Source organism: Ambystoma mexicanum, chromosome 10 (genome assembly GCF_040938575.1).
Source record: "Ambystoma mexicanum isolate Mex_15411 chromosome 10, UKY_AmexF1_1, whole genome shotgun sequence".
NCBI classification, from domain to species: domain Eukaryota; kingdom Metazoa; phylum Chordata; class Amphibia; order Caudata; family Ambystomatidae; genus Ambystoma; species Ambystoma mexicanum.
In genome coordinates this window covers 1366031647-1366050370 of record NC_090932.1, presented here as the reverse complement: position 1 = coordinate 1366050370, position 18724 = coordinate 1366031647, and the positions used below count along the sequence as shown (strand labels likewise).

Sequence of the window (18724 nt, the reverse complement as noted above, 5' to 3'; positions counted from 1 at the left end):
GAGTTGCATTCATTATTAGCAGTAATGTATTGTTATGGTAACTCTGTCTATGTTGAGAGTCCCTAGGAGATAGAGTGTGCAGATGCACAAAAGGCATAGATACAGTAGGAACATTCTCAGTAGGCAAGAATGTTTCAAATGGGCGTACTTCTTCCATATACCAAAATCCTAAAGCAGCTAATACTATGAAACTGGTTAACACAATTACAAGAAAACAACATGTTTTAAAAGACAATGTATTTGATCGTCCATTGTCATTGTTGGTCACAGAGTCACTTGTTTGTTCCGCACGAGTAGAGACGATAACAGGCATTGTTCCTTTGAAGCAATTTTTTCTCCGAAAAGATTCCTGTGAAAAACTCTGTAGTCTGTTTGACCTAATTTTTTTCAATGCAGAAAGTGTCAAAGGACAAGCTCTGTAGTTGTTCCCCTGTGGGCACAGCCGAACTGTGCAGTAAGTCTAGCTTTGTGTACCTTGTGACTCCTGGTACCGTGTGATCTGCAAACAGTGTGTCGTTGCTTCCTGATGGAAGTGATGAATTTGCAGCAGAACCAGACAAAGGTGCAAAAGGATCTGTAGAAGGGTGTGGAGACAACAATTTCCCCAGGCCCCACGGGCTCAGGGAGTGTCTCCAAAACACCTTTGGTGCTACGCAGTGCTGGTTGATCGCTGGGAACAGAGCAAGTACGTTTTTCCTTGTCTTCTTCATCGTGTGGCAAAGGGAAAGGTATCCTCTCGACATGCGTCGCATGTATCCAATGACGCTTCCCCTCTACTCGTATGGCAGTCTGTGTGGCCAGTAGGACCTGAAAGAGCCCTCTCCAACGTGCTGCGAGACAGGATGCTCTCTCAAACAATTTAGTCAGCACCCAGTCACCAGGTCGGCTACTGTGACCTGGCCCCTCGTATTTGGCTAGGAGGGCTTCTTGCACCTGTCGATGAATCAAATACAGATTTTGAGTTAACCATTCACAATATTCAGAACGAAGTACATGCTCTATATCCCTTAAAGCCCTTGGTTTAGGAAGATTCCAAATGTTAGCTGGCCTCCCATCACCACCTCATACGGGGAGAGCCCAGTCCTAGTCTGCGGGGTTGTACGCATAGAGAGTAACACAATCGGTAAGGCGTCCGGCCATTTCAAATTGGTGCTGGCACATGTCTTAGCGAGTTTGTTTTTCAAAATTCCATTGTGCCGCTCTACCAATCCAGCACTCTGAGCATGTCTGACCGCGCATATTTGTAGAATAACAGCAGCGATAAAATGTGGACCATTATCTGACCGATGACCCTCGGCAAACCAAACCTAGGAAAATATTCCTTTTGCATGGTTTTCGCCGTCGTCATTGCTGTGGCATCTTTTACAGGGAAGGCTTCAACCCATTTACTGTAAGCACAAATAACTACCAGAACATATCTGAGATTGATACAATGCTCCATTTCAGTAAAGTCAATTACCTCAAAAGGGACAGAAGGTGGACCAAAACTACCCCTTGGTGTTGATGTACCCTTCCACACATTGTGCTGTAGACAGACCATACAACTCTGGACAAAATGCTCAGCAGTTTTCGGTATGTTAAGATTTACCCAGACAGTTTCTAACATTTTGCAAATGTTCCTAGTGCATATGTGAGTGGGACCATGAGCCATTGAAACCATCATAGTGATGTACGTGGCTGGAAACATCCATTTTCCCTCTAAATTATCCACCCAGCAACCATCATCATCCAACCTCGCCAAGCCCTTAGCCCATTGCTTGATTTCCTCTAAAGTGGCATCTGCTTGGATATTCTTTATGGAATCAATTATTTCATCTAGAGTACAGACGTTTGTGGCTTCCCTTGTAGTGTACATATCTGAATAGAGATCAGTAGCAGTCTGTTTGGCTACCTGGTCAGCGAAAGCATTCCCTTTTCCTACATTGTCTATGATTTTCTGATGTGCCGCGCACTTCATAATTGCTAGCTGAGTAGGAAGTGCAAGTGCTCAGAGTAGCTGAACTATCAAGGTGCCATATTGAATCTTCATTCCATGTGAGGTCAAGAAACCTTGTTCTGCCCAAAGTCTACCGAAGTTGTGAATCACCCCAAAAGCATACTGGCTATCAGTATATATATTCACTCTAAGCCCTTTGGAAAGTTCACAAGCTCGGGTCAATGCAATAATCTCTGCGGCCTGCGCGGAGTTATGCAAAATTCTTTTGGTTTCCACAATTGTGCTTAATCTAGTGATGGCATAAGCAGCAGTGGATGTACCATCCGGAAGTTTGAAACAAGAGCCTTCGCAAAACAGCTCTCCTTGTTGGTCATTCAAAGGTGTATCTTTCAAATCAATCCTGCCTTTAGTTTCTTGCTCTGTGGTATAAAGGCAGTCATGTGACATTTTGTCACTGCAAGCGATATCTTGCAGAAGAGGTAACAATTCAGCCGATTTAATAGACAACATCTCTTAATTTGGGTATGCGGTGCAAACAAGATCAATTCATATCTCGTTAATCGTGTGGAAGTGAGATATTGCTTTTGCATTCTGTTTAATAGAACGTCTATAGAGTGAGGTACCAACAAGGTTAAAGCATGGCCTAGGACCATACCCTTGCTCTCTTTTACAGATGCAGCAGCAGCAGCGACAGCTCTCAGACATCTCGGCAGAGCTCATGCAACAGGATCAAGGATGGAGGAAAAGTAACCGCACAGCCTATTCTTCCGCCCATGTTCCTGTGTTAACACAGCTAAAGCACATCCATCATGTTCATGTACATACATCTTGAAGGCCTTTTCATAATTTGGGTCCCCAAAACCGGTGCTGAACACAGTGCAGTCTTGAGCAAATCAAAAGCTTTCTGGTGTTCCAAGTCCCACAACAAATGGCAAAGAAATGCCCTTCTTTGTCAAAGCCAACATTGGTTTGATCACTAGCAAAAAGCTTGGGATACACTGTCTACAGTAAGAAGCCATTCCTATCAAGGCTCTGACTTCCTTCTCTGTATTTGGGACAGACATGCTAGAAATGATTTTAATTCGTTCCGGTGTCAATCTTTTTCCTTCCTTTGACAGGAGATAGCCTAAATAGGCGACCTCCTGTCGACAATATTGAAACTTTTTCAGTGAAGCTTTATGTCCATGTTTTGCTAGATGAATAAGCAATAGCACAGTGCCTTCTTTACAAGCACTTTCTGGATCTGCTGCCAAAAGAAGATTGTCGACATATTGAAGCAATATACACATAGTTGGCAACTCAAGTGTGTCAAGCTGCTCTTTCAATGCCCGACTGTAAATGCTCGGACTTTCCGTGTACACTTGTGGTGCACGGGTGAATGTAAACGAGCGTCCCCCTAGGGTGAACGCGAACAGGTATCTGCTATCCTTGTGTATAGGAATGCTAAAGAAGGCATTCTTAAGATCTACGACACTAAAATGAGTAGCAGGAGCTGGGATCATCGTTAATATCGTTGTCAGATCAGGCACAATAGGAAATTGTGGAGCGACAATCTTGTTGATAGCACGTAAATCAAATGAAAAGGAATTGCATTATCCCCTTTCTTATACACTGGTAAAATTGGACTATTGCACAACCTGCAATTTCTTCAATTACCCCACGGTGTACAAAATCGGAAACTATACACTTCAAAGCTTGCTCACCATCAATCGAAATCTTATACTGAGGAATACGTGGCAACTTTACTCCTGGTTTCAAAATGATTTTAACAGGCTCAATTTGTAAAATACCAACATCATTGTCATCAATTGCCCATACACATTCCAGAACATCACTAAATTCCGGCAGCAAAGGTCTAGTCAGAAACTGTGAGGCAGAAAATTGCTGTGATGAAATCGTCAAACGCACTCCATCCGGAGAACAATGAATTACCATATTTAATTCCTTCAACAGATTCAACCCCGAAAAATTCTCACCACAGTTTGATGTGAAAAGAAATGGACAGTGATCCATGAATGGACCCAGTGAAATCGGAACTGGTAGAGAAACCGGACTAACCACTGGCATACCAGAAAACCCTACAGAAACATTAGTTTGCCCTGACAGTGGAATGTCTGGAACCCGTGAGTGGTCAATGGAACACTTCTGTGCTCCTGTATCTATCAAAAATAGATGTTTCCTATTTCCCACCATCATCTCAATGTAGGGACCTTTCTGATTAATAGGAATAGGCGTTGGTTTCAAACCCTGCTTCGGGCAATCCTAGTGAAACAATATATCATCGAAGGGAATGTCTTCAGAGAGATAAGCAGTAGAAGGATGATCAAAAATATTTCTATTATCCCCACTCAGTGGCTGATTGTCTTGCGAAAAGGACTGAGAATTCTGAGAAAACTGGCTTTTACCAGGACCCCCTGCCCCAGGGTGGCCTCTGGATCATCTACTCATGATACCATATGTATTATTCGACCTCTGCTGGAGGATCGGGCATTGTGCTCGCCAATGACCCTCTTGTCTGCAATAAGCACCTTGTGGAACATACTGTCCCCGAAACTGTGTACTACCCCCTCTAGGTCCTCTAACAATCTGTTGCAACAAAACCTTAGTTTTCAAGTGTCCCTTTTTCTTTTCAATCCTTTCCTTCTCATTATTGGCTCGGTTTTCATAATACTGAGCCATGTGCAACACTTCAGACTGAGACTTAACTTGCCATGCGCTCTCAGAAGTCATAATTTGCGACTGGATGTCGGGTAACAATCCACGCACAAATGTATCCACAAATAATCGTTTTCCAGACTCTGTGCTTAAATCTTGTCCACTAAAGTCTGAAAATACTTCCTTGAACATATTAAAGAATTCGGTAGCACCCTCAGATTTTCCTTGGATACAAGCAGTAAGTTTGTCCCAAACAATCCTCTCTCAGGAATTAAGGCTTTCAATTTTGTCACTATTCTATCAGGCAAAGTCAGTATTACCTGTGGTGGTCTTTCACCAGCTGGCCTATCTCTATCTTGTCTGACCAAATTATCCCATGTGTCAGCCAGCCCTGCTGCATCGTCTACAGTCCTAATCTGTTTCCACAAATAAGCAGGTAGGAGCACAGGGAATAACAAATCTATATCACCCAGGGTGAACACTGACGACTGCAAGACAGATTCTATCTCTTTATAAAACCCTGTCGGATTCTTTCTAATATCTGGAATAGATTGTCTTGAGAACGGGACATGAACAAACTGCAATACATAATGTGTGTCAATATCATAGGCGGCAACACCTGTTGCGGCATTAGCCGGAGCCTCGACTTTAGGAACAAATGTCAGAGGTACCTCTCTCATAGATAACTGAGTAACAGGCAACTCCGAATGCTTACTGAGCAACAAAGCTAAATCGAGCACTAAAGCAGCTGAAGGAGTGTCAGACGAAAAAGCTCTTTTGTAGATATTCAATAATTCTGTGGGGCAACACATCTTTCTTCTAATACAATCATCCTGCATGTATTCTACCATCACCTGTATCACTTTCCTCTGCATTTCTGGCGTATACTGACCATACGTATCATATACTTCTATGGGAGATATCGACATGTCTGAAATCCATCTAAGTGCATCTCTTGTGCAAATTCGCGTTTTTTCACTCATCGATTTACAAAGAGGAAGGAACCGTTTCTGTACAAAAATAGCGCCCAAACTATCACCATCTATTTCATCATTCCGTAACTTTTCTAACTCCATTCTAAACTCAAATACCCTCTCGACGTGCTCATATACTTTCTCCACAGTATCCATTGAATATGCTAAAACATTCAGATCCCTTAACCCTTGTGGGATATCTACATCATTCAGTCTGTTCCACATTATGGATAAATGGATACCCATTCCTTCAATAAAAACAGTTTTCTCAGGAAAACTTTCTAGATTAGAGAGTGTAGAAAAAACATCAGATTGCTCACCTTTCTCCATGCACTGCCTAGACCATGCATTCATATCTCGCTTTCTTTCTTTAGAAACTGTATTGCGAGTTACAATTTTCGATTCAGCGCCCTTATCAACTACAAGCAGAGCAGAACTATTTGGAAGAGAAAGAGTAGACAAATCTTGTACAATACGTAACAAAGGTGCTATCACTGGTGTCAAAGACAAATCTACCAGACCCATGGCAGCAGGCAAAGGTGGAGGTACAGGTGGAGGAGCAATAGCTAGTGGTGGAGGAGTAATAAGAGGTGCAGGAATTACTACGGGAGGAGGAACAACAGCAGGAAGTGGTAAAGCAACAGGATTAGGTACATAAGGAGGTGGCACAGTGGCACCAGGCCTTTGTTCATTTAGAAGCTTATCGATGAATTCATCTGATGCATGAAAATCTTTAGACGGGTATATTTTCTGGATGCCAAGTTGAAAAGCTCTATCCATGTCCCTAACTGACTCTGACTGTTTTTGTTGATCATACAATAACGCTTTCTCTGTGTTCAACATATGTCGGCTTGCATGTTTCTCTCTACTTTTAAGTTGCTGCATAGCTTCTTTTTTCCAGTTTTGCAATACATCAAATGCTGCAGGTCTAGCTTTTTTCTTTAACAATATAGATTCTAAATATTCTATATGAGAGATCTCAAAGCTACCATTGATTGGCCACTGAAGTTCAGAAGCATGTCTAGTTTGTCTGTGCCGAATATCATTAAACACTATACTACCAATGCCGTACTTACAGTACATAGTACATGCCGGCGACTCCTCCTTTGGTGGTGGACGGCCAAATTCCAAAGATTGTCTGTCTCTGCATTCTTACTTTCCCAAGCATGTCAGATTACTGGTGTTACCTGGTCAATAATTGTACTCGCGAGGACAATGTGCCAAATGAAATATCAGGATACTTAGGAATCGGGGCATGACTCACCTGATCAAAGGACCCTTGTGGCTGATGATTTTGGCAAAACTGCCGCCTCGATATATGGACCCTCGTCAAGATGCCATCTCGGACCGCGCGCTCACCGTTCAGGGATCGGGCCGTGCTGTACTGTTGAGGTGTCGCGTCTTATCCAAGAAGGGGCCCCCTTTCACACTGTCCGATCCCGGTCCGATAGCCGCGTCAACTCTTCAACGAGACGGCATCAATCTTGAGGGTCCTTATTCGGGCACCATCTGTAAGAGCAAAGAAATATCAAGGCTGAGTACCACAAAAGGAAATACACCAATCACGGGCTGAAAAGATTCACAGATCTTTTATTCTGCACAGTTTACAAAAGAAACACAGATACAGATAGCTATCTGGCTTTCAACACCCCGCAATGAGTACCAGCCCGTGAAAGAGAGGAGAGAGAATGCTGGACATCTAAACATTCGTACTGAATAGAAATATTGTCCAGCCCCTCTTCACGTTAATAATCTTTGGTCTAGAGTTCGTGCCTAGTTCACATTCAGTTCACATAATATTAAAATCCTACAGCAAGCTCCCTTTACAATTGCATTCAATCGAATTCGGCCTATGTCCACGCTTGGAGTACCTTTGCTTTGTTCCAGATGTGTATTTGCGGATGAGGCTTGTTAGCGTAGACAATGCTAGGACAACAGTTCATGTATAGTACAAGGCCTCATTACCTAGTCTAAACAGTCGGCTCTTGGACAGTCTAAACATTAACAGAACTCAAAGGTCGGGAGGCTTGGGTGCAAGCTGAAAACACAGTCCATCTGTTTAGAACAGAGAATTGTATGAACAGAAATCAAAATGGCGGATGACTTTAAAATGACAGTGAAGTCAATCCAAAATCGGATCTTTGCAACGTGGTTTCCCCCATTTTCCCCATAGAGCGACTAGGCTTAGGCCAATATAAATCAAAAGGAGGCACTATATGATTTCCGTTTAACAGAGAAAGACAATGTTGCAGTGGTCCAGCTTGGAGAGGGCCAGAGCTCTTGAAACACTGAGCTTCTGGGGGAAGGTGATGAAAGGAAGAATGCCTTTGAGGAGATGGATCTTGAAGTGGGACTTCTTAGTTTTCAGGATGTGAGGCATGAAGAAGAGAGCGGAATCAAAGATGACCACAAGGTTTTTGGCTTCACAGGATGGTGGGAGTTGAGGCCCAAAGAGGGTGGCCAGAGGGTAGGCGGGAAATAGGGCACAGGTGTCCTAATGACAAGTATCTGTGTCTTACTGGCATTAAGACAGATTGTTAGTTGCACACCTTGCTTGAATGGTGGACAGACAGTCAGGGATCAGAGAGGAGGAAGAGGAGGTAGTAGAGTGAAGTTTGAAGGAAAGCTGTGTGTCCTCGGCATACCGCTGGAAATGAGGAGAGAAGGAGGAATTCAGGTGAGCAAGGTAGATATTGAAGAGCCATGGTGATAGAATACAGCCTTGGGAATGCCACAGGTACAGAGTGAGGTGGTGGAGGAGACAGGGCCCAGTTGCAACTGGGAAGGGTGGTTAGTGAGGAAAGAGGTCATGTTTAGACATTAGGGCCTTATCTTCCGTTTCTTCTAAGGGTAGAAGCAGGTGGGTGTGAGTCAGATTTTACATTTTTGTGCTGCTGATTATGTTTTAGTTGGTTTCCAAGAGATTTGTTTAGAGTAGATGTTCTTTAATCTCAATTTCCATGTGTATTAGAATAGATCTATATGGGCCTCTGTATAGTTGGTGGCACTGGTTGGGGCAAAGGATAGCCCCTTGTTGAGCCTGGATTCTTCCGCTGAGGTGAGTGCATATCTGGATAGATTTAATACTACACTTGGTGTCTTTGTTCCCTCTGTTGTCTCTGGTAATTCAATTTGGTGGTGCGTTGGTCTCATTCTGTTCCTGTGCCTGGGCTTACATATCCCTCCTCTCTTTCCTCTGGTCTCCTTCTGTGAGTTGATGTATGCTCTGCTTGTGGCACTGATTTGAACCATCTTCAATTCAATGTTGCAGCATTTATCAAATTGGCTCAACTGCTGCATTGTACCGCAGAGCAGTTAACTTGTTGGACTGGAACACCAGCGCACCTCTGTGGATAATTTTGCACTGCTACCTCTTCAAATCTTGCATTAGATCATCACGATCACACATTCAAACCAGCAGGACATTGAATTGACACAACCCCGCTGGAAGTATTGATTCATTTGCTGACCTTACTAAGAGGTTACCATTGTCTCAAACTGGCTTGACCTTCGAACCAACCCTGGTGAGCCCACTGAACTCCAGTCATGTGCCACCTTCAAACCGCACATAGCTGCACTTCTAACTGACCCGATGCCAGTCTCACCAGACTGATTGGCCACCTCTGAACCTGGTTCGACCTTCATCTACAGCATCCAGAAGACTGGTTAGACACTGGTGAGCCACCAAGAGCTTAGAAAGACACTATTGAGTGGCCTCAGTCTCTGGGTCTACGTTTGGGACCCTAGAGACTGCTAAGCCACCCATTAGATACCCATTAGATACATTTTCATCATGACATATCATTTGAGTAACATTGTTGCCAATTTCTTACCTTTCACCCCTGCTTCATTAGCCAGATCGCATGCATCATTTACATTATGCATATTTTGTGTTCTTTCCAAGGGGATTTTTTAGTATTATTATATTGCAATTGTGAATTGTATTATATATATATATACATACATATATATATATATATATATATATATATATATATATATATATATTTAAATAGAACCTTGAATTTACCTTTAAAGAAACATTTTTAAACGCACAGCATTTTCCATTTTCTCTTCCATATAAATGCCATACTTTCCAACCTTTCTCATTACAACTCGTATAGTGCCACCATTCTCCACCTTCTCACACATATGTGTATTCTGCAAATATATCTATATACAAGACTTCTACTCACATATAAAGTACTGTCCTTTTCCAGCCGCTACTATAACACACCATACATGGCTCCAACTACAAACTACCATTCCTTTACTTCCTTTACCCCTATGCCACAGTTTCCTATTCTTTAAAAACACTGCAACACATTACAAATACAGCATTCACACTTGTTCTACAATTTCCTTACTGTTCCATACCCTATCACTAACACACATTAGCACACATATACACACTTCCTCACCCCTTTTCAATTACACCCAATCAACCCTCATTCCTATGTGCTAAATCACACCATTATAACATTATAACAACCACTGTTTTGCTCAAAACATCATAATGTTCCTACATATTCCATTACACCACCACTCCCTCATGCACTAATACCAGTAGTGCTCAACACATATTACTATCAATAGTTAATTATCCTTTCCACCGTCACATAAATATAGTTATTTTATGCATCACAGTCATTTTTCCTACAATATTTCTTGTAAAATCCAATATTGTTAGAATACGCCAAAGGGTATCTAACTACTTTAAGCATACTCTTCATTACAACACACTTTAAACACACATCCTATCACACTTACACTCACATAATATCCATGCTACCATACACATATATTCTATAACATATATTTTCTTAAAAATTATGTTAATGGCAAACATTGGATGTAAATAGAGTAGTTTTGTTTTTGTATCCACTATTGTTTCCGGTGCGTTCCTGTTGCGAAGCCCAAGAGGACATATTTATTAGAAGTGAAGGGATTCTCAATGCCATAGAACATAGCGTCATGGGGGACTTAGTATTATAGGGAAGCTCAACAGGAACACAGCGAGTTAAGCCGGTCCTGAGTTGCCCAATGCCAATTGAACGTCAACTTTTTACTAGACATTACTGAGTCTGGTGAGTGCATTCTTTTGGCTGCGTGCAGTCCAACCTGGCACTGTCTGTGAGCTTTTACCCCCTTTTTTTTATCTATATATATATATATATGAACAAGTGACAGGAATGTCACGAACCATGTCATGCTGCCACAACCTAGGCTTTACCTTTTGGGAACATCAATGTGATGGCCTTTTTAAACTTATGTCTACAATAAAGAAGCATTTTCTAATCCTTGGACTCTGACTCATCGTTCTGACTGTAAGCTTCAAAAGTCTAGTAGCAAATCAGTAAATCAGTCAAGAAACAATATGTATTATATGTTCGATTATTGCTGCGAAGCAACAGTGGAGTGAGTTGCACTCTTTGAAGTTCTGGTTAGAAAAGCAGCTGGTCGGAGTCCAAGTTGCAGATAGTATCTTTATTGGTGCGTCAAATAAACGTATTTAAAAGCCATCCAAATGCGGCATTCCCAAAAGGATTAAAACTGAAAGTTTGGCAGCATCATAACACGTTTCACGACTGGCGCGATATAAATGGATGTCATCAGACTTTGTTCATCTTAATCTTTCAAAGACTGAGGTTCTATTTGTTCCCTCTACTACTATTCCTCCTACTCTTCACCTTGCCTCTCTTTTCTTTCCACCATCCTCTCTACCTTTTTCCTCCTTTGCTCATAATCTGGGTGTAATCTTTGACCCCTATATTTCTCTTTGCATATTTCCTCTACTGCTCCTCTACTGGCGGTGGCGCTAATTATGGTTGCATAGCTAACCATAACTGTAGTATTTCTTGGGTTTTCAGAGTTTACTTTGTAACCATAACATCCCTTTAACAGACGTTTTTTCACAGAATTTCAGGGTTTTTATTAGTAGAACTTAACCATAACGTCCCTTTAACAACGTTTTTTCTGTGAATTTCATAGGTTTTTATTAGTCCAACTTAACCAGAACATCCCTTTAACAACGTTGTATCACTAAATGTCAATGTTTTTATAAGTGGAAATGTTTCATGATGTAACTTGACTATGTGTGTTATTAATAAGTCCTCTTTTAACATATATAAAACTACTATAAACAACCTTTAACAAACATTTTTTTGACGCATACTAATGTGTGTCATTTTCAGTAGCACATCCTGGGGCTGCAAGTCATGGTTGCAAGTCATGGTTGAATTGCCTAGGGCATGAGCCTCGACCATGACCCTGGCCCCACCAAACTACCCCCGTTATCCACTTTACCTAGTCTGCATCCTGGTCCAGTGTCCACCATACCACCATAATGTTACCAATGGCCTGTGCTCAAGGCTTGCATCCTTGGCCTGTCTCCGCAATCCATTGTCATGAGTTTCAGCCATGCCACAGGCCCCAATAAGCAAATCGGAGTAGACAACCTCATTGCCATTACCAGAAGGTTTTTTTCCCATTCAAGCCTATCCCGATTTCGAAATGTACCAAATAGCTGGTCCCTGGTGGCCATGCCCACTTTAACCCCATTGCTGTTCCCAGATAGTTTTTTCCCATTCAAGCATATCCTGATTTTACAATTTTGATCACACAGCTGATCCCTGGTGGGTCATTGCCTTTCCCAGGTGGCCATGACCAGTGGCCAGATATTCCAGGGCATGGCTGACAGCCATACCCCAGACAATCTGGCCATTGCTGTGGTTGCAAGATATGCCTCAGTTGCCAAAATTGTATTCAAACTTTGCACAAACATTTAAAGTTGGGTTTATAAACCGTTTGCAAACTTGTGTGCATATTCTTCAAACAGCACCACCTTTATAAGCCATTCAATCATTTTGGGACCCCTCTAATTTTGCCCCCTCTTGACAAAATCCTACCAGACATTTATAGTTGGGAATAAAAAGATATTGCAAAATGACATGCACATTAAATGAATGGTGTCAAAGTGATAGGGCATCCAAAACTGCTCTTCAAAGACCCTGTAGGGCAGAAATATGCATGGATGTCCTTGAACTTTTGTTAAGTACGTGAACATCACAGGAATGTCCACAAACCTCTGACATGTTCACAGACATCAGAGATGAAAAACACCAGATTTCTGGCATTTAATGCTCGTATCCCATCCCATTGTCATCACCCCTCATCTCCCCAGATAGAGTTTCTTTTGATTGACAAGTCTAAAGTTTTTTTTTTTTTTTTTTTTTTTACGTTTTTACTGCGATGTACGTGGACTACAGGTGCAGTTTTGCAAATCCATCATGGCATCCATTTTAAAAGTTTTGGGGCACTTCATGTTTTTAATTGACCAATCAGCAGGCTCGTACAATGTCTGTGAATGTTACACGGCTCTCTGATTGGTATAGAGGTGTCAGCGGGCACCAAAATCAGGAAGTAAGTCAGCAGACTGGACACAGATAACACACATTCTTGGGTCTTACATTTTGGCATTTTTAAAAAGTGTACTGGATGGATTAACACCAAATGTACAAAAGCACGCTTTCGGAGCAGGACACTGCTCCTTGTGCAAGTTTGTGTAAATCAGTCTAGCAGTTTGGGATGCAGGTGCGATCAAATTGTTTTCCCATTCATGTCTTTCTGTATTTCAAAGGTTTTGGGGCCCCCTATAACTTAGCCATCCCCTTTGACGAAACCACACAAAACTTGGCAAAATAATTCAGAGGTGGCCATATACTTCTTTTGCATTGTTTCTTGCAAATTCGTCAAGCCACCCACAAACTGCTCTTCCTATGAGTTGAGCAACTTAACCATAACTGCAGGGCCACTAACACAGGCCCTGTAATATATTGTATGTGGAAGTTTGTACATAAATCTGATAGGGCGGTTACAAGGCAAGAGGTGCATCCTCCTACTTGTATCCTTGGATTCTAGCAGTCTGAACAAAGTACCTGTTATTTGAACTAATCTGCCAGCCATACTTGCTCGTATGGCTTGCAGATTGTCCAATGAGAATATTCCTTGAACATTTGATGAGATATGGTATTCCTTATAGTATGATCACAGAGACTGCCCCTCAAAGCTTCGTGCAGAGGTGTGGTTCATTGGCACAGTAGCTGTTCCAAAGATATGAAAGGTTGATGAACATTCATTCATAGAGATAATGTACTATATCAAAAATGTAATCAGCTTTCATACGAATAACATCTTTCTGCATTGTCTGTGCGTTTATTGGTTTTATTGCTTAACCATCGTACCATCTTTCCGCATTCTAGGTGGGGACTTGCACTACCACCTTTCACAGCATGGAGTATTTTCTGAAAAGGAGATGAGATTTTATGCCGCAGAAATCATTCTGGGTTTAGAACACATGCATCATCGATTTGTTGTGTACAGAGATCTGAAGGTAAGAGCCTCACTTTTAATGGTGTGTGGTATGTATGATGGAGCATGGTAGAATGAAGTATGCAAATTACATTTAGAATCACTGAAAAGCACTGGCCAATCAGCGTGTACGGTAACTTCCAGTGAACACCCATGTTCCATGCCGGTGTCCCTCACCTCTGCTCTGGGATAGCATGTGTTGTTCTCATTCAGCTACCTTGGGAATTCTCATCCCCAATTACCCAGGTGTCCTGGCAGATATATATGCCCTTGTTCCCCGTCCTCCAACTCCTACCTTGACCAGTTGCCACTGCTCCAGTGTTGCTCTGCACTGCTGCCAATCTTCATGTCATCATGAACATTTGTAAAATGACAATGGGCCTCATTCCGAGATTGGAGGTAGTCATGGCGCTATTTGCGCCATGACTGCCTCCAATAACGGTACCAGCACCGGTCTCGTTCAATGGGGACTTACCGATGTCGTCCGACATTTGCGGGACCGGTAAGTCTCCATTGAAAAAACCATTCCCCATTCCCATTTGAGCCCCCAATAGGGCTCAATGGGAATGGGGAAGTAGCTAATAACGGTACCGCAATTTGCGGTACCGTTATTGGCTCTCATTTCCCTTAACGGGTCCCGTCCATAACGCCTGGTAAGGCGTTAAAGGAGGGACCCGCTAAGGGAACTCGTAGTAGGGCGGTAAGGGATTACCGCCCCACTCGGAATGATGCCCAATGTGCCTCTGCTATTTCCCTTCTGGCCTCTTGGTTTTCAAATGTTTCTGTTGGAAATGAGTGTGCACGAGTTGTGCAGAGCTGAATTAAGTTAAAAAAGATCAAAATCACTATTAGTAACAATCTCATTTCTGGGTGGTCTTTGCCTCCATTCTGTTACAAAAGCTCAGGCTAGCTGACCCCAAAACTGCCCATTGAAGGATGTCGTTAATTTTACATTGATACTAGAAACTTTAACTCAAAATGTGAAAAATTATGAAAACACATTATCTAGATCCATAAAACATTAAGGGCCTAATTCACAGAAGGGCTTTATAATGGCGAACCCCCAATTAATAACGCTCTGTGAATCAGTGCCCAAGAGTCATGGAGTTAATTCAGGGAAACGGTACATGACTTAATTGTATCAATGAGTCCGTGTATATCTATATTTCCTGGGTACTTTTATACAGGCGATACAAGTAGGATGTACCATACCACTTTAGATTGCTGCATGATTCACTTTCTGTCTGTCCCAAAATAATGCAACAAGCTACACGTTTATTTTACAATAGCACTGACGAATGCATATCTGTTTAATACTTCTGATACTTTTTGTCGATATGGGCATTGTTGAACCTGGTTTGAGTACTATCAGCAAATCAATAAGTTGTCTACTATCTTGGAAGAATCTTTCTCAGAAATGCCAACTCAGACACCCCAATGGCAGCTCGTTCTTTAGCTCTTAGTGCAGTTTTATCAACCATTATTAGTGAAGTGTGCAGAAAACCTGTCTACTGCCGAATATAAAATGTCAATGGCGATGAAAGTATTGAACCGTTTGGATTGGTTGAATACAGCAAAAGGCTATTCTTTCCTTTGAATGCTTAATCAATTATTTCGTTATTGCTATTTGAACGGTTAAACTATTTTTATTCTGACTTATCAAAGGATCCACACTTTGCTAAAACATAACTGTGTAGTATATTTCTGTGAATGAAAAAATATATTTGCCGCAACATACAATATAGTTTTATTATTTATTGTACTTTGTTTTAAACACACCTTTACAATAATCCATATTTAATATGAGCCTAAAGACATTAGATACACTTCATTAATAAATACCAAAATAGTATATGAACATTATTAGTATATAACAATGAAACACCTCCGATATTAAATATCAGAATAAAACACATTCGTAATACAGTAGATTATTTATTTAAATAAAGCTCCTTAAGAAAACGTAAAACCCCCAGTGACAAAGCAACATATCTACTTGCCAAAAAAGTCTTCATACATTCTGAGTACCACCTGTGCTGTGTTATACACACATTTTCCTAAAATGGACAGTACAGTAGCACATGTCTCAAAGATTACCATTATGGATACAAACAATTTCCTTTGTCATTAAAACAAGCCTGAACCTTATCAATTCATTTCTGTGGAACCTCCATGTGAATTCCATTATATATGGCTCTGATGTGCCAACTCCTTTATGTAGGCACGTTCAATGGGCATAAAAGGTAAATCCCCTAGCTTCTCTCTTGTTCGAATCCCATCTTTTAAAACCTCACCCCTCTTCACTTTCATTTGATTACAGATTAAAATGTCCCTGACAAGTTTGTCACCTCAAGATATCTCACACAGCTAGCCATAAAATATCTGACTGAAGTACCAGGGACGTCATTCCACCAAAATGCCTGGGGAAGTTGAAGTGACATCAAACAACCCTTGACCCCCCCTGATGAAAGGAAGTGTAATTTGACCCCACCCCGAAGTGATATCGTGGGAAGCAATGAACACAACCTTTCACCCGTTCGATAAAACAGGAAGTGGCATCACATAGCAGTGTACACTACAAAAACTATGGTTACAATATCACTATAATGTGATGTACATTTCATACAAGAATGGATCGCCATATGTATCGGTAAGATCAGTGTGTATAGGCAAATATTACCAAATTACTGTGAATGCATGCAGACGTCCCTGACCAAATGATAATGATGTGTTGTTATATAGCACTTACGCTTCAACACTTTATATAGAACAAATATACACCCAATATCATCCAACCTGTGTTGGTACTCATTTATCGACCTCAGAAGGATGAAAGGCTGAGTTGAGGCGTTTAAGAACAGACTAAATCAGTGACTCACCCCCTGAAGTGTGCATGAAATAAACCTTTAATGAGTCTATCGATTATTGTATAGAATTCCAGAAAGACACATTATTTGGTATTCCTATTCTTTCTTATTTAGGGTCAGTGACATGTGGCACTCCTGTTCTTATTTTTCTTATTTTTTTTAAGGTGCCTGAACAAGAAAGACAGCCACTCCAGAAGTAAAGAGCCACATGGTGCTGGCCACAGGCCAGGAGCTGGCATTACAAAAATAAAATATATATATTTTATTTATGTTTTATTTTTATTTTGTTAGAGGTCGCAAGGGAGACCTCGGAGGTCACAGTTGTGACCTCTGGTGACCCCTAAATGACGTCTCTGTGAAGCGCCAGTATATAGCAGGAAGCACAAGGTCCGTTTTTTACACACAACCCTACTACGCAGAGATTGAAGGCTCAACTCATGCCTAATTGCCACAAGTGGAACACATTTTATTTGCAAAAATATAATATTAAGCCATAGACTATAGAGGATATTTTGAGCTTGTGGGGATTCTCCAAATGTTAGAAAGGCCTCACATCACAAAAATAATAAAAAGATTACACAAATCCTTAACGTTGGTTTGATTTCAAGGGTGCAGTTATTTGGAAATACAATTTCCCATGAGAACTCTGAGTGAAACTTTGAGGTGGAAGGGAGGATCATTTCAGAATTTGATTAACCCAATTATCATTGGCTACGTTTTGCATTTGTCTGGATGGGGATGCTTGATTGTATGATTTATTTTGAATCTATGCCTCACCATTTTTCTTGTAAAATCCAAAAATGGGTATAGCTACAATTTCACAAATGGTGTAATTGGGTTGGGCCAAAATATCACTCTCAACAATGGGCCTGAGTGCTTGATAGACGAAACCACTGCATCTTCAAGGCTGTACATGCAGAAGTGTTTTTGAAAAGAAAGTGTCTCTAGCATGGATTAAATAAATCTTTGTGGAACTCCACAATTTCTCCTTTTCACCTTATTCAGGGCCTCCCTCTTGTTGTCATCAGCTTCACCCTATAATTGAAAGGACTGTTCTATCCCAATGCATTCTATAACATATGACCAACACCTTGGTAGATTTGACAATGAGAAGATTGGAGCTCAAAAGCTTGTATGTCCAGAAAGGATATTTGCCAAATTGGAGTTCTTGGTAATCATAGCTCAGTAACATTGAAAGGGATATTCTTTGATCAATACTTTTTAACTAAGCAGTGAAAGATACATCTCTTCAGCTGTCCGAATACTGCTTGAAAATCTAAAATTATTTTATTGTTCTGATTTACAAATCCAGATGACCCAATAACAATGTGAATATCTATCAAATTGTCTTTGTTACAGGTGAGGACTACAGAATTTTAGCCCATCATTGCTGAGATAGTGAAGGTTACAATCATCACCATACAATATTTATTTTGGGTGCAAATCGATCAACCAATAAAAACAATGATAGGTTTTCACTTTCAAACAGAGTTTTCTCGGTTACTGACATTAAGACAGGTATTCAGATATATCTAATTTATACATGATGATTGCTACTAAGTGACCTCTTTACATTTTGCCAAGTCCCTTTCTGGCCATTAATTCCAAAGTTAAAATAGTTGTCCAAAACCAGGGGTAGCACTGTACAAAATCAATTGAGCCAGTCAATACCCTGTGGATTAATTCAATCATATCTTTCAAATTCTGAACCCATCTTGAAGCAACCACAGTCGGATATAGTTCTAATTTTGTAGATAGAATTCACTGTGATTCTGATTCTTATTAATGGATGGTTTTGGGAAATGTGTTTAAGTGGATAGTGCCTCTGGGCCCTACGACCAATTATATTGTTTTATAGATGACACTCGACCCAACTGGAGAAAATATATGTCACGCAAGATTCATCACGAAATTTCCCTCTG

The 18724-nt window shown here is 41.0% G+C and overlaps 1 protein-coding gene across 2 annotated transcripts in view; it reads left to right on the top strand.

The window, feature by feature from the left end:
- Positions 1-18724, top strand: part of GRK3 (G protein-coupled receptor kinase 3) — a 1763027-nt gene that overhangs the window by 1492053 nt on the left and 252250 nt on the right. For both annotated transcript variants that reach the window (XM_069619380.1, XM_069619381.1), the window contains exon 11: positions 13827-13957. In XM_069619380.1, coding sequence (XP_069475481.1) covers positions 13827-13957 — 131 coding nt within the window. The remainder of the gene's footprint in view (positions 1-13826; positions 13958-18724) is intronic.